Source organism: Vipera ursinii, assembly GCF_947247035.1.
Source record: "Vipera ursinii genome assembly, chromosome: Z".
Lineage (NCBI taxonomy): Eukaryota > Metazoa > Chordata > Lepidosauria > Squamata > Viperidae > Vipera > Vipera ursinii.
In genome coordinates, this window is record NC_139517.1 from 18747912 (window position 1) to 18773542 (window position 25631).

At 45.8% G+C, this 25631-nt stretch overlaps 1 protein-coding gene across 1 annotated transcript in view; it reads right to left on the reverse strand.

Annotated features, from left to right (window-relative positions):
- Positions 1 to 24309, reverse strand: part of LOC310648579 (voltage-gated potassium channel KCNC1-like) — a gene marked incomplete at its 5' end in the record, with an annotated part of 55741 nt that extends 31432 nt beyond the window's left edge. Inside the window, 2 exon segments of the mRNA XM_083376482.1 lie at positions 6768 to 7701; positions 23710 to 24309. Coding sequence (XP_083232608.1) covers positions 6768 to 7701; positions 23710 to 24309 — 1534 coding nt within the window.
- Between the last annotated feature and the right edge of the window lie 1322 nt (positions 24310 to 25631).

A 25631-nucleotide genomic window follows, 5' to 3' on the forward strand; every position in this document is an offset into this window, starting at 1 on the left:
GCAGTTCAAAGCATAAAGAGGGAACATAGCTGGAGAGAAGGAGTTTGTGGGTGTGGGTGTCAGAGAGAGAGAAAATGAGCATTGGCTACTACTTTCAAATTACTGACCACACAGAGAATTTTCCATTAACCGACAATTGGTCTGCAAAGAAAGGTACGTTCTGAGGAATTTGTTCACATTTTCGACTTCCGGATGGCAAGGCGTCGCCGGAGGCAGCCATTCTTAGGCTGTCAGCCCCAAGGCTCCATAGAGCCACCGAAAACAGCGCCGATCAGCTGTTTCGGTGGCTCAGAAGCCCCCTCCTCGGGAGAAGAGGAGGGGGTGAGCGCCCAGGTAGGGGTAGAGCTCTCCGGGGCCGCCAGAACTTAACGTTTTGGCGGCTGAAGGATTGAGCCCCCCCCGAAGCCTGGGTATGCTCCGGACTGCGAGGCGCTTCTGCTCCGGGCTTTTTGGAGTAGACCAGGGCGTCTGCAACCATCCCTGCTAGCAAGAAAGAACTTTGGAGAACTAGGATGCAGGCAGAGCGATACAGGAGATTCAGGTGAAAGTGGACTTTTGATCTTTAACTCAATGGATTTTGCTGAGCTTGAAAGTGAAAGTGCGTAGCAGACAATAGTGGGTGAAAATGGCGGCTACATCTTTTAAAGTTTCTAGAAGTGCCGGGGCTTCTCCGGTGCAGCAGTCTTCGTTGCAAGCTTTATTGCCCCCTGCACCCGTACCTGCACCAGCCTTTACAGTTAAAGATTTGCAGAATGTGATGCAAGAGATTATGGAAAAGCAATTGCAACAATTAGCTGAGATAATGGATGAAAAGCTGGATGAGAAGTTAACAGAAAAACTAGCTGAGGTTATGGATGAAAGGAATTTTTTCACATTTTCTAGAATGCCGATCAGGCCTGCTGGAATTTGACACCCTGCCAGGCTAATTGATAAGAGTCTAAAGAATACAACACCAGTTTTAAGAACTGGGCTTGGCTATCACGCTACCGATGGACAGAGGCTATCAATTGAGAAGGTGTTCATAATGCACCTTCCCTTATGCAGTCCTCTGCCAAAGTGAGATGACTTAAACCCACCTATTACGAAGACTCAGCCCAGTCTTAAAAAATTGCCAAAGGGTCTGTGGAGATTCTCAAGTCATCCAGGTCACGGTTGTCCCAAAGGTGCTTTTCCAAAAGGCAATTGGGTTTTCTTTGTTTTTTTGGAAGACGTTTCGTTTCTCATCCAAGAAGCTTCTTCATGTTGTCATGGGACAACCATAACCTGGATAACTGAGAATCTCCATAGACATTTACCACCTTCCTTTGGTGTCTAGTCATGCCGGCCACATGACCACGGAGACGTCCTCGGACAAGCGCTGGCTCTTCAGCTTTGAAACGGAGATGAGCACCGGCCCCTAGAGTTGGAAACGACTAGCACGCATGTGCGGGGGAACCTTTACCTTTACTGCATCCCAAAGATTTTTTTTTTTTTTACAGAAGACAGTTTTGTTTAGCTGCCTTGGGGCTTTTGGAGAAGCCTGGCCCGAGATACTTTGGAATCCATTCTGATACTTCACCTACAGGAACTGAGTGAATTGCTGGTTGAGCATTAGTTCACTCCTATCAGCTGGGATGCAGGCCAAGGTCCTGAGCCAATGCATCTGTCTTGCAACAGAAGAAAACAGCTGTAACTTTTAAGTGCCACTGCTTTCCCCCAGTATGTGCTGTCTGTCCCTGTTTGCCTTATTCTATCAAGTAAAAGGTCAGCCCTGCCTTTGGTCAACATTCTTTATACAGCTAACTTCCAATCCAAGTTCTATTAAATAAATTAAATTGGTTTAAGAAACATTTCTAATCCAAATATGGCCTTGGTCATCCCTTCTTTTTCACTGGGGTGATATAATCTTATAATCCATTCCACAGATTGCATCATAAGTCTAGAAAGTTTCTAATCCAAAGTTGGTCTTAAACAGGGGTAGGCAACCTCGGCTCTTTTATGACTCGTGGACTTCAACTCCCAGAATTCCTGAGCCAGCATAGCATAGCTGGCTCAGGAATTCTGGGAGTTGAAGTCCACGAGTCATAAAAGAGCTGAGGTTGCCTACCCCTGGTCTTAAACATCCCTTTCTTTTTCACTAAAGAGATAAGATGTAATCTGTGGACTTTATTATCAGACCATGAATAATAAAGGTAAGAAAAGAGGCTCAAGAACACTGTCAACCATGGCAACTTTAAAATAGGGGGATGTCAACTGGGGAATTCTGGGAGTTGAAGTCCACCTATCTTAAAGTCGCCAAGGTTGAGAAACGCTGCTCAAGACAATAGATTTCAGTGCCATTAAGCAGATCAGTATGGAAATTAGCCAGCTTTTGTGTAATCCAATCCGGAGGGCTTTGGAGCTCAGTAAGTTTTGAGAGGGACGCGGTGGCTCAGTGGGTTAGGACGCTGAGATTGTCGATCAGAAGGTCGGCAGTTTGGCGGGTCGAATCCCGAGTGCCGCGTAACAGAGTGAGCGCCTGTTACTCGTTCCAGCTTCTGCCAACCTAGCAGTTCGAAAGCACATAAAAATGCAAGTAGAAAAATGGGGACCACTACGGTGGGAAGGTAACAGCGTTCCGTGCGCCTTTGGCGTCTAGTCATGCCGGCCACATGACCACGGAGATGTCCTCGGACAAGCGCTGGCTCTTTGGCTTTGAAACGGAGATGAGCACCGGCCCCTAGAGTCGGAAACGACTAGCACGCACGTGCGGGGGAACCTTTACCTTTACCTAAGTTTTGGTTTCCAAAACTTCAAAATGCTTCATATTTCCAGCATTTGCCCCATAGCTAATGAGTAAAGGAATCTATTATTTTGCATTTGGGAGAACTCCAGTCTACCATGGGAAAGTGATGGGTGAGTCCCAGTTTTAAAGCTGGGCATTCGGATTTCGAGGTAGAGGATCAAAAATTGTCCTCGGCGCACTCTTGCCTCTTCTGTGTCCTCCAAGTGAGCCACAGCCAGGCTAGTATGCCTAAAATGGTGTCCTGCAAAGCAGGAGTAAGAGAGTTTCATTTTGTGGGCCAGTTGCAAAATATTCAGTATTACAACTGACTTCTATGTCAGTGATTAATAATCAGGCTAGATTTAATGCAGATGACAGGGCCTCATATTATTTATTGTACTTAGTGAATATTACCTATTGTTGAATAAGAATACTTGTTTTAATTTCCTGTAAAAATAATTTCGATTAACAGGAAAATAGAAGCTTCAAACGTTTCCTCTTTAATGCCTCGAGAAGGGCAGAGTCATCTGTGTAAGGGCTGCACCAATCCAATATTGCAGTCGGCCTTCTTTGCATCATATTGTGGCTCATGAAGATCTTCTCCCACAAGATGATTAACATTTAGCTCAGAAGATACTCCAGAGATTCCTGGGAGGGTTAGTTGGGAAGTGTTTTGAAGAGCTCTATAGGCCAAGCAGCTTTCCATTGCCAGTACCGTATTTTCTGGCATATAAGATGACTTTTTAACCCATGAAAATCTTCTCAAAAGTCAGGGGTCATCTTATATGCCAGGTGCTGAAACTTTAGGGATAGGGCTGGCTGGAAAACCTGAAGCAGATCTCCCATTTGGTCTGTGCAGGGAAAGCGGGACCAATTGGAGAAGAAGCTGCAGTCTGTGATTTTTTACAGGCTGGGGTCTGGGCGTCTTTCCTTCTAAAGTTGAAGAGCAGCTGCAGTCTATCCCAACTTTGAAAGGCAGGTGGGGAATGCAGCAGCCAGAGCAGCTGCTTAGCTCTAAGGACACATTTGACTCAGGAACTGGGCGGGCTGGCTGGAAAACCTGGAGCGGATCTCCCATTTGGTCTGCGCAGGGAAAGCTTTAGAGTGAATTAGGAAAAGTTTAATCCACTTGCACTGTTTTATGTTTACATGTTTGATGACAAACAGCCTTATGTTTATAAGTGACAGTTTTCCTAAGTACCTGCATGTCATAAGCATTTGAATTAAAATTACCATATTAAAATCAAATCTGATGTTTTTAATTTTTATTTGGTGTGCGTTGGAAGAGGGGTAGTCTTATACAGCGAGTATAGCCCAAACCCTATAATTTAACAGGAAATGTAGGGGGTCGTCTTATACGCCCAGTCGTCTTATACGCCGGAAAATACGGTAGTTCCCAACTTGTCCTGCCCCCTATTTTTCATATTTCCCCGAGTCCCTCCCCAAGGTCACATGACATCATACAGATGGAGGGTTTCCCTCCATCATTTACAATCCTTCAGACCAGCTCAGTGGCTGGCGGTTACTTTCTTTGCTGCAAAGAAAGAAATGTGCAAGGGAAGAATGAGGAAGAGAATCCCAAGGACTTTTATGTGACCGTTTGAAAATCTTGTCAAGCATAGGAAGGACAAAGGAACCACCTTTAGATGCAATGTAAGAAGCTAAAAAAATAAATAAATCATCTTTGGGTCACTGAAATTTTTATTCCGTCTCTCTTCCTCGGCAAGATCTTTCCACCTATGCCTTCATGATCTTAAATAGATATGGTCTCCAGATGTTTCTGAATTAAAACAACACCGCCCAGCATCCATTAGTATTGCCTAGATCAGGGCTTTTCAACTTTTTCACCCGTTGTACCACTTTTAGGATATGGCAACATCCAAGTACCACCAGTCGCCTAGCAAGGTGTCAAAAACTTGATGACCAAAAAAAAAAAAGGGAAAAAGTGATGAAGTACGCAGGTAGTCCTCGACTTATAACAGTTCACTTAGTGACTGTTCGAAGTTACAATGGCATTGAAAAAGTGCCCCCCAAGCCACAGCCGAGCAAGACAACTGCCTGCTCGCTTGGCGGTGCTCTTCCTCCTGTCCGAGGTTTTCATTGTTGGGGGCATTTCTGTTGAGGATTGGCAGTTTGTGTGTTGGGGGGGGGTGTTTGGTTTTTATTCCCCCCGTCTGCTGGGCGGTTGCAGCAGGTTTTGGTCACTTCACATGACCCTGAGACACTGTGACCGTCATAAATATGAATCAGTTGCCAAGCATCTAAATGCAAATCACAAGACCCTGGAGATGTTGCAACATTCCAGCTGATTGGCGCTTCTTCTGGGCTCAGAAGCACCAGGATCAGCGCCGAGCTCCAGCTGGAGCCTGGCGCTGATCCTGGTGCTTCCGCTGAGCCCTGACAGCCCTGCAGCTCCAGCCATCTCTCGCTCAGGCTTGTGCGGTGCTGCCACTGGTTCAGCTCATTCCCTTCCCCTGCTACCACTTTTCTAGGATGGTCGCATACCACCTGCCAGGTGCCAATGTACCACAGGTGGTATCCGTACCACTGGTTGCAAAGCCCTGGCCTAGATAGAGTGAAGAATTTTAGCAATATATGGAGAGGCAGGGATTCACTTAAAGGGGAATATGGGGTAAAAATTTGCTTTAAAAAATTAAACGGAGTTTCTCACAGAAGAAATTCTATGCAGAGCGTGCCTTTCCAATTTTTGCACTTGAGACACAAACAGGAACTTGTACTGTAGCGCTATGTACTTACATATGCTTACATACATAGGACATTACCTTTTTGCTCTTATTGTTTCTTTTTTTATGGTTAGCAACCTAAGGCATTATATAACTCCATTTCAGAGCAGAGTGAATAATAATTTTAAAAATCCAGCTATTTTGGAAATAGTGATACAAAGCTGGAAACTCTTGCACGAACTCTCGATACATGATTTTATCAGCGTAGCATTCTTTGGCGAAGCCGCACTTAAATCTTGCCAGATGTTTACAACCCTACAAGTTTTCAGCCATTTTTTTTAAAAAAAAAGACTAATGTAATTTGAGGTATTTCACACATAACTTTCTGAGGATGATAGTTGTGGTCCCTACGAGCATCTGGTAGTTGACCTCTTGACTTAAAATGTTATCACACATTTACCAAGACGTTTTCAATGAGAAGCATCAATGTAAGCAAACCTGAAAAAGTCCCCTATTAATCTTTCTAGCAATACATAGCCCCAAACTAGCATATGCACCTGTGGGCAATCTTGGTATCCCAGACACTGTTGGGCTACAACCCTCTTCACCTCCAGCCAGCTTGAGAAAGGCTGGGAAACGGGAATAAGTCTTGGGTGTGCTCCACTGTTTCTAAGAGGTACAAAAGTGAGACTCAACACAGGTAAAAGCCCATGTGAACCATAAAACATGCTTCGTTAAGATTCTCAGGAATCCTCCTCAATCTACAGTACCTGACTCTGTGCACAGGTACTCCTCAACTTACAACCACCCATTTAGCGACTGTTTGAACTTACGAGTCGGACAAAATTGGCTTACGACAGATCCTCACCATTAGGACCGTTGTAGCATTCCCCGCAGTCACATGATCAGAATTCAAGAGTTTGGCAACTGGCATGTATTTACAACGGTTGCAACATCTTGGGATCACGTGATCACCAACTCTGATCTTCCCAGCCAGTTTCTGACAAGCAAAATAAAAGGGGGCGGGGGGGGACCTGAATTTGCTTAACGACCATGTGACTCACTTACCAATTGCAGTGATTTGCTCAACCCAGGCAAAGAAGGTTGTAAGATTTGGTCACAACTCAATAACCACCTTGCTTAGCAACAGAAATGCTGGTCACGATTGTGGTTGTAAGTCAAGGACTACTTGTACCTCCCTCACTATAGTACAGTATTGATTTTTTAGCAGGAAGAGTATCTTTAGACGCCAGAATGTTTGAGAATCACAAACAGCATATAGATTTGACTCACATAGATGTAGCTTTTAACTATTTCTGCCCATCCTGTCTCCCCCTTACCTGCCCGATTAATCTCGATTATCTCCTCTTGAGCCAGGGGGCATGAGTCACCCTGGTTGCTGCGATGAGGGGACTGCATGTCCGGTTTGCAGTAGTTGGGTGAGCCGGGTTGGGGGGCTCGTGGGATGTGCTTGTTCTTTTTCTTTGGTAGTTTCTGCTTGGCCATAGCCAGTGAATAATACATGCCAAAGTTGTTGACGATGACCGGCACAGGCATGGCAATGGTCAACACACCAGCCAAGGCACACAGTGCTCCCACCAACATGCCTGACCAAGTCTCAGGATACATATCACCGTAGCCCAAAGTCGTCATGGTCACTACAGCCCACCAAAACCCAATGGGGATGTTCTTGAAGACGGTGTGCTTGCTGCCTGTTATGTCGTCTGGGGCAGCACCGATCCTTTCAGCATAATAGATCATGGTGGCAAAGATCAAGACCCCTAGGGCCAAGAAGATGATGAGGAGCAAGAACTCATTGGTGCTGGCCCTTAGCGTGTGACCTAGGACTCTCAGTCCTACAAAATGCCGGGTCAGCTTGAAGATCCTTAGGATCCGGACAAATCTTACCACCCTCAAGAAGCCCAACACATCCTTGGCTGCTTTGGATGAGAGGCCACTGAGGCCCACTTCCAGGTAGAAGGGCAGGATGGCCACAAAGTCGATGATGTTGAGGCTGCTCTTGATGAATTCCAGTTTGTCTGGGCAAAAGATGACCCGGATGAGGAACTCAAAAGTGAACCAGATGACGCACATCCCTTCCACGTAGGTGAGGAAGGGTTCCGTTTCCATTTCATAGTCCACCTTGATGCTGGTGCTGTTCCCCGTCTTGATGATTTCTGTCTTGTTTTTGAAGTGGTTGAAAGTCTCATGGGTCTCTAAGCAGAAAGTGGTGATGGAGATGAGGATGAAGAAGAGGGAGGCAAAGGCCACATACTGGAGAGATGCAGAAGGACAAGTGTACAGGGAAGAAGCAGACAGAGGGGAACAGCAGGGAGACGAGAATGTCAAGCAGGAAAGGACAGGGAAGGGAAACATTAGTGCTAACTCATAATTGTAAAAGAACAAACTCTTCCAGAAAAGGAAGAAACACCCTACAAAAGTCAGCCCCTCCCCAATTACTGCCCCCTCCTCAATAAACAGCTGTCAAGAATATCCCAAGAGATAGCAAATACCCTGCTTATTCTTCCTCTTCATCCCAATGTTTGTCAGGGAAAACAGGTATGGGGTAAGAGGGAAGGACATATTTCATTTTTTTTAAAAAAAATGTGGCCCACTTAAAAAAAATCTTCATACCATTATACCTAGACCAGTGATGGCGAACCTTTTAGAGACAAGAGTGCTTAAACTGCAACCCAAAACCCACTTATGTATTGTCGGGTGCCGGTGGGGGCGAGGCCCATTGGGTGGGCATGGCTGTGGTGGTAACGGCAGACTGGGTGGGACTAAAAAGTTCAATCAATCAATTGCGAGATCTTTATTTTTCCCACGAGAAGTTGAAATTGATTGATTGATTGAACCTTTTTTTTTTGCGTATGGCGGCGGAGGCCTAGAGCGAAAAGGTTTTATAAAACCTAGCTGAAGGCCTAGGACTTGGGCGATGGTGCGCGTGCCCACAGAGAGGGCTCTGCGTGCCGCCTGTGGCACCCGTGCCATAGGTTCGCCACCACAGACCTAGACAATTAGATTGGACATTGATGTGTTAGCCTAGCTTTCTTCTTATGCAAAAAAAATTTTTTAGCAAATGGAGGGATCTGCATTTAAAAATGGCATCCCATCCCCTGCAGTCGTTTCTACCACCTTAACATATCTAAGACAGGTCTAATAACTGTTGGAAGAAAAAAAACCCTACAAAATGATGTGGCAATAAATAATTATTTTTCCCCTATTATTTCTCTGTTTTATTGTATATTCAACCCCTATGTTACAGAGATCTATTCTAAGTAGCATCCTGAGATGGTGGCTTATCTGCTTATTGCACTCCAATTGTTACACACTATTACCTATTCAATGGATTGATCTGCATCTGATTTATTATGGTTCAGGGGTGCTAACCATGTTTGTGTATGTATGTGGCATACATATGTTTTCTTGTTGCTGTCATTAAAGTAAAAAAAATAATCTTACTGATCTATTGCATGTCTACAAAGATCTACCAATAAATCCAGATTGTTTTCCAACCCCAGTTCTAGCTTGTTAGTGTCTGCCCTTTTTTTTGGATCATGGTTTTTGCTGGGACCTATTTCCCAATATTTTCTTTCCATTTCTTTCCAAATCTCTAAACCAGACATGTCAAACACAAGGCCCGGGGGCCGGATCCGGCCCGCGAAGTGGTTTCATGCGGCCCACGAAGCCATCCTGGAAACAGTGAGGGAACGGCCCCCACTGCCTTGGCCCTGGCCCAGAGACCCTCCTTTTGCCAGAGACCCTCAGATCTGCCCCACTCCTGCCCAGGCCCCCATAGGCACCCTTGATGCGAACGATGTAGAGCTGGCCACGCCCACCCAGTAGGCCATACACACTCTAGCCACGCCCACCCAGTAGGCCACGCCCACCCTGGCCATACCCACCCGGCCCCCTGAGGGCAACCGCAATGCTGATGCGGCCCTCAATGAAATTGAGTTTGACACCCCTGCGAGTCTAAACAATGCCTCCTCCTTGACTTCATAATTAGCTGGCCATCATGTTTAATAGCCATCAATTGAAGGTTGGTCTGGTCACTTTCTAAAGCAGCCTTCTGAAAGAAGGAACCCTTCGGCTACGTTGGGTTGGAATTCCAACAATTCTGGGCCCAATTTGATTTAAAGCCATCAGAGACTAGAGGAATCCCAACATCTTATAGGGATAGCCAGGCCTGTCTCTAGGCATGCGTCATGAGAGAGGATGGACAACACTGTCTTCCTTTTGAAGGAAACTTTTCTTGGAACTATAGTATGACCATTCCCTAATATCCTTATTTTTTTTAAAAAAAAATGTCTTATCTTTTCTCCAAAGAAACTGAGCCGAGTCCATATTCCTCTATGCTTTATGTACAACAGTTTTGAGATTACAAGTCCAAGATCACCCAGGGAATTTTATAACAAAACAAAAGATTCATAAGTAGGCATCCCCATCAGAGCCTAATGCTCTAACCCAGAGGTGTCCACCCTTGACAATTTTAAGACTTGTGAACTTCAACGCCCAGAATTCCGGAGTCGAAGTCCACAAGTCTTAAAGTTGCCAAGGTTGGACACTTTCTGGGCTAGCCACTCATTCTTCATTAATTCTCAGCTGATGGTGGACTTGAGACAAACTATTCCATTAGCTGGTCAGTTATGAAATTTGTTCCATGATTTGGGGCCAATTATTCTTTTTTTCCCCCAGTCCAATCTAGCCTTGTAAAACTGACCCAGTAAATGACTTGAGAGGGGAGAATGAAAAGAACCTGCTTTGTTCCTTAGAGGAATAAAGGTAAAGGTTCCCCCGCACATGCGTGCCAGTCGTTTCCGACTCTAGGGGCCGGTGCTTATCTCTGTTTCAAAGCTGAAGAGCCAGCGCTTGTCCGAGGACATCTCCGTGGTCATGTGGCCGGCATGAGTAGACGCCAAAGGCGCACGGAACGCTGTTACCTTCCCACCGTAGTGGTCCCCATTTTTCTACTTGCATTTTTATGTGCTTTCGAACTGCTAGGTTGGCAGAAGCTGGGACGAGTAACAGGCGCTCACTCTGCTACGCGGCACTCGGGATTCAACCCGCCAAACTGCCGACCTTCTGATCGACAAGCTCAGCGTCCTAACCCACTGAGCTAGCGCGTCCCTATCCTTAGAGGAATAGGAGTCTATTATTACAATATAACACCTATTTTAGCATTCACCCACTGACAGTTGCATTATGCAGGCACATAATTTGCTTAGGTGACACAAAAGTCAACATTTTGAATTGAGACTCTGAGCCTGAATACGAAAAAAAACCCAACCTCCAAGGAAGTTTCCCTCCCTTGTGACTATATTTGTTCTTTAATCTGCATAGTGAATGCAGGTTGCAGATCTTCCCTTGGTGTGTGTTCTGGTTTATTTTGGGGCAGAATTGCAGTGATCCTGTCACAGCTCTTTTGAGGACAACTTTGTTACATTGTTTGTTTGTTTGTTTGTCTTCAGACTGGGAATCCTAGGTTGTAAACCATGCAACTTGTCCATAAACCATTGTGCCATTTAGGGAAGAAGCTAGGGATTTAAAACCCTCTTACGAGGGAATTTTGAGATGGTAAAACGTTTCCTTCCTCCCTCTTGAATTTCTGCTCTTTTTCAGCAAAATGTTGAATGCTTTAACTATCCTAACATCAGGTCATTTGGATGAATGAACAAAAAGCCCCAGAACAGAAAGGGTTCTGTTCAGATTTTAGGCTCAGCTTTCACACGCCTTCTGTTACACCATTCTCCTATTTTAGTCCCTTGAGAAAACAGTGAAAGCAAGCAATGACGCAAACAGTCATGTGCTGCCTTGCACATAGACTGAGCGCTTTGCATTCATTCACATTCCCCCCATTGGTATACACACAACTCACACAAGATCTGAGTGTCCAGGAGTTTTAGCTGCTACATCGTTACCAAATGCTTTGTCGCCAGGTGCGATCTGACACACTGTCCTCTGAGGTATGTCCCATGTACAACCACATACAGTATAAGCAAATATTTACATGCAATCATCAACTTACTCTCCTCCAGGCTTTGAATTAAGGCTCATGTGTACAAGTGTACACAAATCACTTTCTCACTTCAACTTCATCTGCATGCATACACCCCCCCAAATCCCCTCCTCCCCCCCCGAATTAGTTTTCCACCAGCCATAGCCAGCCTACCACTATTTAAGACATTCATCTCAGTACAGTATGCAGTTTTATAGGCCCTATATGAATTTGGGCTCCGGGGAGAGTATACTTATATATGCATTCCTTCCACAACTCACTTTGAAAATTACAGAACGTGGGTGCATGTCCATCTCTCTCTGCGGCTCTTCACACGCACCCCCATGCCGATCTACCTCCAGTACAAATAAGGTCAGTGCTGAATGGAATTGTATTTACCAATTTCGATTAAATTCAAGTTGGTTTAATTGCAGATTAAGGTGCAAACAAGGTTTTGCATATATCTGCACTTAAATACAACTACACACTCCCTTTCCTAGCACATTCTATATAAAATGTTTGCTGTACGCTAAAAACTTTTTCCGGGTGCACGTTTATGTCTTAATGTGTGTGTACATCTCATGCAAAGATGAATGTATATTCCCCGTAACGCTGTTTGCTCCAATGCACCCAGAAAAGCTCTAGGCTATGCACCAAATATGCCTTTATACATGCACGGAACAAAACCTGCCTTGGCAGCGCAAATTCTGTCCGAGGCTACGCACATACTTGAGCTTGGTACACACACACACACACACCACAGATGCATGCATGTCATAACACAGTGCAGGCATGATTGCCCTTGCTTGCACAAGCACATACATCGATTTCCCCATTCATATTTACACTCGTGCGCCAAACTCTCTTTCAGTCTCTCCTCTCATCTCCCCTCTGCAGGGCAAAAGCTTGCTGCTTGCTCTCTGCACTGCATAGAATTCCCGTCCCGTCAGCACTTTCTACAAGCGAATCCTAGAATCCTTTTTGAAAGCGCAGTGCGGTGCCCAGGAACTGGAGGGGGGGGGATGAGAGCAGGAGGAGGAAAAGATGAAGGGGAAAGCCAAGGAATCCGAAGGAAAGGGAGGGAGCGGAGGAGAATGAGAAAAATGAGGATTAGAGCGATGCTTCTACTGTAGAGAAACTGTTTGGGCAGAACCTTGCTTTTAAGCATGGCATACCCCACGTAGGGAAGGGAAACAGGGACAGGGATCTTTTGAAATCCCAAAGGAGCGCTTTTCCCCAGAGAAGCCATCGAGCGGTTCTGACCCACTTCCAGAGCTGGGTGTATCACAGACAGCTTTAACCAGAGGCTGGAGGTTTGGAGAAGCAGGCCGATGGTGCTCTCATCCCTTAATGCTACCCACTGCAGTTTGCTTTCATTGCCCTTGCAAAAAGCAATGAGCAATAGCCTATATGGGACTTTCTTCAGGCAGCGCTGGGAGTCCCAGATCATTCGGATGGAAATAATGACTTCCGTCTCCTGGGAACCCATGACACGGTTTGGCGACAGAATACGTGGGAAAGAGAAGAGATATCGCTCATGTAACTGTTCCCGGAAGGTGTCTGTGAGGCAGGAAGGAGACCAGCACAATGTCACACAGCAAAAGGGGTGAAGTGCTCAGGCAGACGTGATCAACTCGTGTTTTAAACTTCTCTTCCTCCAGAGAACTCCCCAATTTTTGGTCTTACGCAGTCCCTCCGACCCATTAGGACTTTGACTAGGGAACTCGGGATTCCAATAACACTTGGGACTGTTATTGACTCGGCTGCCTTGGCTAGCCAACCCCCGCCTTCCATCTTTTCCCAGGGCTACGACTGTCCTTCTGTCAGTGCAGGAATAGTCCTCTTTTTTTTTTTTTGGAAATAAATGAAGAAACATATTGCAGTAGCAGATGGAAGATCCAGCAGGGGTGGAAAGAAGGAAACAAAAATAAAATAAAACGTATATGTGCGTGTGCGTGTGTGCGCATTTGGTATAGGGCACAAGGTCAAAAAATAGGACTTGATTCTGAAATCTCTTGAAAAACAGCCTGACTTAGCCAGCATTATTCCCTGAGATGACCTTATCTTTAATTTAGCTGTTCAGAGCTTCCATTCTACAACTTGTGCAACTGCAGGGGAGAGGAAGAAAAACCTAAGCATAGACCCAATGAAGACGGTGAGGTATTCTTTGTGTATTAGGCAAGCTGTAAGCAATACTTAGTCAAGTTATTTTTATAGGAGAACCAAAGTGGAAAGTCTCTCTTTAGACACCTCTTTTCCATCTTTCAATTTCTTGCCAAGTGGACTCGGAGTGTGGAGCTTGGAATAGATACTTTTTATATGTGTGTGTGTGCGTGTGTGCGTGTGTGCGCGTGCGCAATTGTTTGGTTTCTAGGGAAGAGAAACTAATGAGAAAGAATAAGGCTAAATGGCCCCCTGGGCTGTTAAATGTGATGTGGAGTAGTTGCATGTTCCAAAAAATAATGGCCAGGACAAAAAGATATATTTGCCTTAGTGTCACTTACATATAAATTAACCATGTTTGGAAATCTATGAATGTACCTAAGACGTCTTGAGCAGCCCGTGGTCTTAGATTGTTCTCCTTGGGATTAAAATACGAGTCGGTTGGAGGAACTGGATATTGAAACAGTGCAAATAGGAAATGAATATTCCCAAATATTCAGGAAAAGGCTGGGGCCTGTCTCTTTAAAAGATAGGCAGCAGGCCTTTGCAGGAATCATTTTGCTAGAATCCTCCAGATTAACCAAAGAAACCTCTAAACTCGAGTTCAATGCAGAGTTTGTTTTTATCCCAGAATCATCAGACTTTCAACTCAAGCATCCTTCCGTTTCAGATTTAAGATGATCGGGAATCAGAAACTCTTTCTAAATTATCAATCATTTTAACTTTCTCTCTGTTTACCTGGAGATTAATGGAGGCCTGGGAGGTATCACAGACTGCTGGAGAAGAATTTACTTGGGTCATCAAGCTTGGATGCCTGGATGTATGAGTACCTGAACTAATGTTGGTTGAACGAGACAGCTTTGGAAAGCCTAGGGCTGATGGTTCCTCTAAAGCAGAGAGAAAGGGCGATACAGGGTATACAGATGGATAGATCATATTGGAAGGCTTGTAAGATTCCCTGAAACAGGCAAATAAGCAGAGACCTGTCAGAGATGAGCAGGTAACATTCCTTGGAAAGACAGCCTCTCCCACTAGCCACTTTGAGGTAAATTTGGATAATAGTTTGTGACTGGAAATAATATAACAAAGTAGTGTTATGACTTTAAATCTTCATGTACTTTCCATTCTTCAAGATCTATTTTAATGGGGAGGTAGGAAACGAAGTAAGTAGATGAGTAAAAGAGTGGGGGGGGGAAGATAGTGAAATATGTAAACATCAAATGCAGTGCAGATGAAGGATATTGATGGCAATTAAATTATAATCCATCTCCAGTGATTTATTTGCAATGCCTCTGTTTCACCCCCTCCCCCAGAGGAATAGTCTGTGGCTGTAAAAAAAGCCATCCAGAGCCTTGTGGCACCTAATTAATTTACTATGGCTTGATAAGAAGATCAATGCTGTGAAAGGAGAGGAAGTGAAAGGTAGCAAGCAAAGCTTTGGAAATAAGGATAGTTTCCATATAGATCTGGGGTGGGGAACGATGGCCCTTTTGTGACTTGAGGACTTCAACTCCCAGAATTCCTGAGCCAGCCATGCATGTCCACAAGTCATATAAAAGGGCCATTGTTCCCCAATCCTGATCTAGAAAAATTAAGGGACCACTTTGTTCTTGCTGCTTCTCCAAATGCTCTAGGAGTCTCCCCTCTTTCCACAAAATTTGCTGTACAGGTAGTCCTTGACTTACAACAGTTCGTTTAGTGACCATTCAGTTACGGTGCCATTGAAAAAAGTGTCTTATGACCATTTGTCACACATGACCACTGCAGCATCCCCACGGTGCTGTGATCAAAGTTCAGCTGCTTGGCAACCGGGTTCATATTTATGACGGTTGCTATGTCTCGGGGGTCATGTGATTACCTTTTGCCACCTTTTGACAAGCAAAGTCAACGGGGAAGCCAGAGTCACTTAACAACCATGTTACTAACGTAACATCTGCAGTGATTCACTTAACAAATGTGGCAAGAAAAGTCATAAAATGGGGCAAAGCTCACTTAAGCACATTTCTCACCCAGCAACATAAAGTTGTGGTCACAAATCGAGGACTACCTGTACATCCTTACTTTTGCCACAGCAAAAGAAAGAGCTCAGGAGCTAGAAAAGTGGGATAAGAATGAAGTCAGCCCTCTTTTGTCATTCTCCTTTTGTGTGTGTGTGTGTGTGTGTGTGTGTGTGTGCGCGTGCCATCATCCAGTTTGATTTGACTCTATTGTCCTATCTTTGTTCTTCTTTAACTCCTATTTTTATTTGCAAGCTCTTATGGAAAAAAGTCATTATGCTGAAATTACAATGTCCCCGGATTCCCACACACATTTTTCAACACACACACACACACACACACACACACACACACACACACACCACACAAATACCACTTTACAGAACCTCACTGGCCTTATTACTTTTTTGCCCTTCTACTCTGTAATAGCTGAATGGGATATTGCATTTATCATCCCTATATGACACCTTATGTGAAGTCATGAATATTGTCTTATTTTTAATGCAAAGCACAATAGAGTAGCCTCAGCCAGCAAAGTCTGGAAGTAGGAGAACGTTTCTGCTTGTGTTCCTCCTGCTCCCGTGTATTCTTTCCATCAGCTGCTACTGCTGGATGCAATACTGCAGTTCAGTACCACGGAGAGCAACACAATGAAGCCTGGATTAAAACCGCAATAGCCCAATTTTAGCTCCACAAAAAGGGTCGTTTTCCCACATTCACTCGTGGGAGAGATGGAAAGGAAAATACTTGCTTGGTATAGAAAGCCTTAAGAGTAAAGGGATCAGACACTAGTTACTAAGTCCTTCATCGAGAAGTTGGAACAAAAGATAGTCAAATAAAATCGAAGAGGGGAGTGGTGCAAAGTTCTTGAAACATCTGTGAACGCCATCTAAAGTCAAGCAACTTTCTGGATGGCTGGAATCACATATCATACCAGACTCCAAACCCAGATCAGAGAGTTCAACATGGTTTAACATTATGCAATGGTTCCTACAACATGCTAAGGAAAAAGCTGGATTTGTGCAACAATTAAAACTTTTGGCCTGATCTAGCATATTGTGAAAAGCTAGCCGGTTGTACTGGGGATGGAAGCCATGAAAGAAAGGATGCAAAATTAAGACTTCTGAACTTTTAGAAATGAGGGATTACACCTAGTCTTCCAGAAAGTGAAGAATCTAATGAGATATCTTGAGTTCTCAAGCAAGAGCAGATGGAAATATCTGTAATAGAATACATCATTTTACTGGAATCTAAACTCTTCTGCATATTGGTTGATTTAAAGCAGAAAGAAATGAGTTGCAGGTTTCTGAATTTGAGGAGGGTAATTCTTTCTGAGTCTTTAATGAAGTAGCAAAGAAAGATCATGGATCAAAACAAAGAGAAAGAACCACATTGTCAGGCACTATACTGTGTGGCAGAATTGGGATTTGGGGAGAAAAGACTAAGAGAAGTGACTTAACATGGCTGGCTTTTAAATTGGGGAAGTGGGATATAAAGTGGTCTGAGGGATGAGTTAAAATTCCGACAGATTCCTTTGGAAAGATTTTGAATAGTAGGACATTAAAATATGGAGAACGTGCAGTGAGGACTGGGAAGGATGCCAATCTTGCGGGTCAGAATGGTGGTCAGGAGCTGAATTCAGAAAGTCGTGGAAGTAAAATGGAGACTGCTAAATTCAGACAAAGGCTGTTGGATGTCAAGACTTGTGGGTTCACTGAGTGAGGAAATGTATAGCTAATGTGCTGGGGGAACCGAAATGCCTCTTGAATCCTTCACTGTAATAAATAAGAATAACTGGTTCTTGCCAATGTTTGGAATCTATTCCGTATCTGCAGTCATTATTCACAAGCGTCATTAAAAGCCTTTTTAAAACCCTCTTTATTTATCTCCTTTCACATCCTTACCTCCTTTACATTCCCCAAGAAGTTGAACCAAGAATTCTGCACCTCTGCTTAACCATGCAAGGAAGATTACAATAGAATAGTTAATATAAAAGAGAATGCAGTTGGGGTTGTTCAGGGTTTGAGAAACGGATAAAATTGCCATGGGATTCGGGGCACCCCTATAGGCCCCAAAGATTTGCTTTTCCTTTCAGAGTTGAGAATTTCAAAAAAGAACATATGATATTGTGAATGAACATGAGACAGAGAAGCAGAAGTAAATGTAGTTAACAACACATCATTTTAGCTCAGGTAGATCCTATTCTGCGGGATGGCACTAGTCTTTTGAGTTACTCTTAGTTCCAAGTACAACTTCCGAACTAATTATACGGGAGGGACATATGAGGTATTAACTGAGTTCTAACTGCAGGGCTATGTTAAAGGGAAGGACCGCCTTGAGCCAAGTTGGTTAGCAGCGTTTGGGATATAGCTTGCCATCATTGTCTTTTTGATTTGTTTTTGAACTTTCCACTGTAAACTGCAGCTCTGGAATTTCTTAGTGGTCTCCCACCCAAATACTATAACTAGGTGACTGAGTCTTTATTTTCTTTTAGATCAGCCAAGGTCAAGTAGGTACCGCAGAGGGAAAAATAACTGAGGTGTTGTTTTTTTTATGATGCTAAAATTAGTGCTGGCTTCCTTATTTTAGTCAAAAGTGCAGATCTACTGTAAAAAAAAGAACCTGCTATTCAACAGTTGTAATATTAGTAAAAGATGATTGTCCGCATTTATTTTCCATCATGCAAATTTCCTGGCATATTGAACGACCTTTTTTTTTTTTTTAGCAGCAAGTCCTCCGCTGACAGGAAACAGATTTTGTTCTGAGATTTGTTCTGACTTTTCGTCCTCCATTTCTGTCCCCTTTTCCCTTTTCTCTTGCATATATTCCTAACAAGGTTTAAAAATGGCTCCTACCGTCAGTGCTTTTTTTGTAAAAGAAAAAGGTGCCGGAACTCACACATGTCATACAACCCGCCTTGCCTACCCTACAAGGTTCCATCCAAAAAAGGTGCTGGAACTCTGTTCTGAGCGTTCTATGACAAAAAAGCCCTGCCTACCGTACCCTAAAAAACCCCAAAAGAATCTCTTAAAGGTGATCGCAATAAATCGAGTTAGTGGAAGTTACTAAATGGCCCTTAAGGCTATATAATTTGTGTTGTTTCCTTCATTCACTGTTTTCTCACTGTCGTCATATTCACAAGTTATCTGCTGTGACCAGCCTCTGTTTTTTTTTTACCGCCATCAGCTAACCAACTCTCTCTCTTTACTGTCTTCAGGGTACCCCAAAAAGTTTTTGTTGTTGAAATGATACAGATGACCTTATTCATATTTTGATGGTGAACTGAACTCTCAAATTATGTATCATTCATAACTTAAGAACATGGTTCTGCTGTAGAAAAGCAGTTAGCCACGTCGGAGGACCCCGCAGCTATACTTAATGGACATGGGGAAGGGTATAAGATTGCCATAGATTAGAAGTAATATACAATCCTGTAAATTATTGAAATCGCGTGGAATACAAATCTAATATATCCTTATTATGGCTGGTAGCAGCGCCAGCCAGATGCTTAGACTGCATTAGGTATTTTTGTCCACCTAGTCAGCCCTTCCCAAGAACCTGGGACAGGCAGATGTTGTTGTTTAATAATATTAAAGATCAACTGATGGTGATTTTGTCAATGTCGATGGTGTTCGTGTGGTGCTCCAGATGTTTTGAAATTGCATCCAAGGTGCTTATTACTATTGCGGCTATCTGTTTTTATTTTTTTATTTTTGCCATAGTTGTTTTATTATTATTTGGATACACCTGACATTTCCTGTTTATTTTGAAGAGCACACTAAGCTTATGCTACATTTTAAATACGTTTTTTACCTCAGAAAGGAGGTAAACTAAACGAATCTGCAAGAAAAGAAAACTTGAGAGGTCCACGCAATCCTGCACCGAGTTGTCCATCCACAATGTGGAAGAAATGCAATCTCTGGAGCCATGAGATTTTTTTTTTCTGTGTGTATGCTTTCATCTTATAAAAACAAAGATTTCTATTCTGAAGAAGAAAATTTTGACGATAACCCTAACCATTTTCTACTCGGAAGAAAATCCTTCTGAATACGATGGGATTTACGTTCCCGTAACATGCTTATATTTGCAATGCACACAGCCTGTGAATTCATTCAGCTGGCATAATGTGCTCTATCATCTCTTCCCTTACCTACGCTAGTGGAAGAACTACTGAGGTAGTTCTGGGACACGCGTGATATAAAGTAACAACTTGTCTATATTCTTTAAAGGAATTTTAAAAGTTTGAGAATTGAACACTCCCTAAAAGAGTGGAAGGGAAGTAGGATGGAAAGAAGGAAGGAAGGAAGAAAAAAGAAAGAAAGAAAGAAAGAAAGAAAGAAAGAAAGAAAGAAAGAAAGAAAGAAAGAAAGAGAAAGAAAGAAAGAAAGAAAGAAAGAAAGAAAGAAAGAAAGAAAGAAAGAAAGAAAGAAAGAAAGAAAGAAAACATAAATAGGTGAAAAACCTGATAATTGGTGGGGATGAAGGATCCATCTACAGATATGCATGTCTTTATGAGCTACTTAGGAGTCCTCTCCATGTGCACACTCAACTTCTTTTCCGTATTCCAGCTGTTAGATGCGGCTATCCGATAAGCGTTATCAAATGTACAGTTTTGAAGTTCCAGCCTGCCCGTGCATTGCCGTAAAATATCCATCGTGGTTCACAGATGGAAACTTAGCAAATGTGGCCCTGGGTAGACCTTTTACAGAAGAGTTTGGTCTATCTGCCTAACCTCTGATCTGCTCCTTTAGCTTGTTGTCTACCTGTTCTTTCTAGTCCACTCTCTATCGTTTCTTTTTACCATGACAGAAAGTTGGTGCAGGGAAGGGGTGGGGGGGGGGGAGACTGAAGAAATGCTCAAAATGGGCCACTCAAACAATCTCTGCAGCTTTTTTCCCCCCTCTGTAGGCTTTTCATGCAGATATCCTTCAGGGACAGCGGCTAGGCAAATGAAAAGTCTCCTTCCACAGTAGGCATGCACATCTTCTTCCCATTCTTCTTCTTCTTGGCTGGGTGAGTGGGGGGGGGGCTACCAACACTGCAAGTCCAATCTTTTTTTAAATACAACGGGAGAGGAGGGGGAGAGAGAGAATGTTGTACAAAGGAGGGTGATCTATAATCCCTCCAAATTGTTCTCCATTTATGGACACTCCGGACTTGATGCCCGCCCAGTGCAGCACCAGCTCATCATCTCGGCTCCTACCATCCACATCCGCACCCCCCCCCCACACACACACACCTTCCCTCCAGTACTAAAAATTCCTGGTTTCTCTCTTCATCTTCCTTCCCACTGCAACTTTTCCTGGCTCTGCTTCCAACTGTGTAGGGGAAGAAGAGGGGGGGGGGAGGAAATCGATCAGGAAATCTGACAGGGCTTGCAGCTTTGAGACCCACTGCCTCAAAGGGAGGGAAGGAGGTAGGTGGGGGGGTGGAGGGGGGGGAGAGGGAGGGAAGCTGCCACAGGCTGCCAAATGCCTGCTTTGCACTGCAAACTCTGGGGTTTCCACACTGCACTGCGGTGCCCCCTTCCCCCTCCCTCCCTCCCCCCCCCACCACACACACACTCAACCTGCTGTCTCTGCAATTCAGAAGGCAGCAAAGCTTTCATACTATCCTAGAAATAATAGGAAAAAGGGGGGGGGACGGGGAAGGAGAGGGTCCTTGTCAGCAGTAGCAACTTCCCCTAGTAGTTGTCCAGCAAAAAAAAAGGTTTCTCTGCATAGAGAGCAGGAAGCAATGAAGCCAGGCAGACAGGCAGACCAAGGAGTTCTGAACTGCAGTGCTTGGAAACGGAGGGGGTCACTCTGAGGAACATTGTTTCAGCTTGGCGGCGGGGGTGGGGGGAGCAGTGAATCCAGAACTGCAATGCTGAGGAATGCTAAAGCTTCTCTTCCCCCCCCCTCCACCCCCGCACCCCCGGGTTGTGGGAAAGGGGTTTGCACGGGTATGTGAGAGCGAAGGGCCCAAACTTTTGTGTGGGACAGGGGGATTTGAAAGAAGAAGGGTAGGAGGCACACCTGGATAGGAGAGCTGAGCGTGGGGGGAAACCAGGAGGAAAGAGCTTGTAAACGGGCTAGCAGCACCTCCTGTCGGGAACCAAGGCATTCTCTCTTTGAACACTTGAGAGGCTAGTCATAACTCTGGAGCATGCGTATTAGGGCCCTCCTGCCGCTTACACATTACTACTTTTCATTCACACATTTGTGTCCGGTGGCATTCAACTTAAGGGTCTTCGCTTCCCCACCATATACAGTATTTGGCTAGCTGCTCCATTTCTTCTTGATCTACCTTGGCCGGGTAGATACCGTATCTGCTCAGTTCTCACTATCAGATATTACCCTAACCCTGATGTGTTCAGACTACAGTTCCCATTGTCCCAGGCAGCTTGTTCACGAAGCTGTGTGGGAGTCATGAGAATTGTACGTCCAACTTCTCTGAAGGCTTCCAGATTGGGGGGGAAAAAAAGAGCGTCCTAAGCATCCTGTCCTGATCCATTGCTTACTTTCTGGGCATTTCCAAATTTGTGCATGAGACACAGCTGGTGCATCCTCCCCCTCCTAGAATGATTTTATTCCCCCCCCCACAGACACACACATTCAGTGCCACTCACACCTCCAATTGGCACATCCTTTCATCCATATCAAGTGCTGCATGTATAGATTATATCTTTTTAAGAGCATATTTTGTCTGCTGCTGCTCAATCAGCATTTGAAAGAAGTTAGCAAATCACTGCATGCCTACTGCTAAAGTCCATTTATCCCAAGTAGCCCTCCCCTCTGTCTTTTCATACCTCTCCTGACACATCACACCCCCCCACACACACACAGACCTTCTCCTAAGAGTGCAGTTTCAAGGTTCAAGGACACGCACAGAAGATGCTGTGGGAAGGGGGCGGGATTCACAAGCAGAAAGGCCCGCTTGTGGAGAGAATCGAGATTCAATTACAAAAATCAAACAACAGTTGTTGCTTTTTTTCACGGGCCATTTCTTCAGCTCACTTTGGAACCTGAACCTAGTTGCAGAGTGTATCCTTTACATGCAATGCCAAATGACAAAACAGCACTTGTGTTTGATGCCTGCCTACATGTAAACTCTTACAGCACCTTCCTCAAGCTTGGTGTCCTCCAACTGTGTTAGGACTGCAACCTAAGAACGCTTCTGGGGTTGATTTTGCGGTGTCAACACATCAGTGCAATTCTGGCACCTGCGGGTCTTATCCGGAGCCCTACCAGGTTGGTGGAAAGCTGTCCTAGAGAGCTTATAACTATGGACCTTTGGGGGCTACGTGGACCTAGGACTATATTCGAGTTGAGACTATATTTGGAGGAAGGAATAGGATTTCCCCCCTCCCATTTCCCCTTTACACAACTCTTTGTGACACTAAGTCCTCTAGAATGTGCTACATTTCCTTCTAGAATGTGCTACACCAAAGATAACCCCAACACATCCTCCTCCTCCTCCTCCTCCTCCTCCTCCTCCTCCTCCTCCTCCTCCTCCTCCTCGCCTCTCTTGCACCCAATTTGTCTCGCCTAAGGTCTACCTTTATTAACCGAATCCTAGGGGTTGGTCTCCTGCTTCCTTTACTTTGCAAACAAACTGATAGAATGGCAGAAGACAGAAGAGATAGCAACAGTCTCAAGAACCTGACTCTGTGTCTTATTTTCTCCTTAAATGGGGGTGGGGTGGGGGAGGGAATCTGAGGAAATACCAGGGCTTTTTTTGTCATAGAACGCTCAGAACGGAGTTCCGGCACCTTTTTTGGATGGAACCTTGTAGGGTAGGCAAGGCAGGTTGTATATACATGTGTGAGGTTCCGGCACCTTTTTCTTTTAACAAAAAAAGCACTGGGAAATACCCATGGGGGGGGGGGAGAAACCAGGCATGTGGAAGGAGGGCCCTTCTCCTAGCAGGGCATTCTCCAGATGTGCTGGAATGCAGCTCTCTTTCCACCCCCACCCCCATCACACACACACACACACACACACACACTGATATCACCCCCTTCCCAAAAGCAAGCACACTAGGAGGAGAGGAGCCTCTCTAAGGGCGACCTGTCTCTGGAGGGGACCCTACCGCCCCTCCCCGCCGCCCTCCCCCTCCCCCCGCCGCCCTCCGACTCACCCGGGCCATCTTGGAGGAGTAGGGGTCTTCGAAGAGGGCCCAGACCTTGGGCTGCCAGCTGGACCACCAGCCCAGCTTGCGCCCGTCCTCCTGCAGGCAGAGGCGCTTGAGGTCGCCGCTCTCCTCATCTTCCTGGCTCTCGGGGGCCTCGAAGCTGTCCAGGGCTTCCTCGGCGTCGCGGTGCTGCCGGTAGTTCATCCAGCAGCAGGCCTCCACGTCGGTCTCGTCGATGCCCCAGAAGGCCAGCTCCTCTTCGAAGAGAGGTCCGCAGACGTCGGCGGGGCAGTGGAGCTTGCCGGTCCGGTAGTAGTTGAGGACGTAGGCGAAAACCTGCGGGTGGCGGTCGAAGAAGAACTCGTCGGCTTTGGGGTCGTAGTCGAAGTTGCTGCAGGCGTCCGGCTCGGTGAGCCAAGACAAGCGGGTGCCCGGCAGGGTCTTGAGGGTGCTGCGGTAAGTCTCATGCCGGATGCCGCCCACGTTGATGACGATCTTGTCGTTGTCTTCGTTCCGGCCCATCTCCCCTTTCAAACATGACTTGGACGGCGGCTTGTTCCCAGACTTGCGCCCGCGGAAAGAGGAGACGCACACTGAGCTCAGCATCGGGGGGGCGAGGGCCGGGGCCGGGAGGGGGCGGGGGTGGAGAGCCGCCCCCCCGAGGCCGGGCAGGTGTCAAATCAGGGGACGAGGCGTCATCGCGGCCCCCCCTCCTCCTCTTCTTCCTCTTCCTCCTCCTCCTCCTCCCTCCCTCCCTCCCTCCCGCTCCCGCTCTTTCTAGACGGGGCGGGCGGGCGGGCGAGCGAGAGGAAGGAGCCCCGCGGCTCTGCAAAAGAGGGAAAAAAAGGAAGGGACGGGGAAAGGTGAGTGCGGACGCTGCTCCGCCACCCCTAACCACCCACCCACCCACCCACCATCCGATTTCTCCCCCTTCATCCCGCCTGTCCCCCTCCCATCCACCCGCTCCCGGCGCACCACCTGCACCCCTCGGCCACCGCCGCCCCGTCTTTTTTTTTTTTTGGAGGAGGAGGGGGGGAGCATCCCGGCCCCCTCCTCTCTGCTGTGCACCCTTGTCTCAATCCTCGCGTCCTTCCCTCCCCCCCCCCCCGCCGCCGCCGCCCCGGTCCCTATGCTACTCAGGATCCCCTCTGGCGAAAGCGGGTGGCCTCGACGGGGAGGCTGGCAGCCTGCTTGCGCGCTATCCTGCCAACCTGACGCTCCGTGGCTGGCGCAGCTTTGGAGCCCTCCCTCGGCCTTTCCATCTCTCGCCTCTCTCACACACTTTTGCCGCCTTCCTCCTCCTCCTCCTCCGGTCACCTCTTTTGCCTTCCTTTCTTCCCTCCGTCCCCTTCTTCCTTCCTTCCGTTCAGCCTTTCCGCTAATTTCCTCCCTCTTTCTTTCTTTCTTTCTTTCTTTCTTTCTTTCTTTCTTTCTTTCTTTCTTTCTTTCTTTCTTTCTTTCTTTCTTTCTTTCTTTCTTTCTTTCTTTCTTTCTCTCTCTCTCTCTCTCTCTCTCTCTTTCTTTCTTTCTCTCTTTTCCATTCGGTTTTTTTCCATTCATTTCTTCCCTCCCTCCTTTCTTCTTTTCCATTCAATCCCTCCCTCCCTCCCTCCCTCCCTCCCTCCCTCCCTCCCTTCCTCCCTCCCTCCCTCCCTCCCTTCCTTCCATCCATTTTATCATTCACTCATTTGTTCTCTTCCTTACTTCTTCCTCCTCCCTCCCTCCTTTTACTTCTTGCTTTTTCATTTTTTCCATTTTCTGCCTCTTTCCCGCCCCCCCCCCGCCCCCCTCCCCATCTTCTAATGATTTTTCTCCTTTTCCTCCAAAACTGCTACCGGTGTCCTCCTCTCTTTGCCTGTTTCTCCTCTCCCTGGCTGCTAACCCTTGATTTCCCACCCCCCACCACCCCCACCCCCTCATTTCCCCCT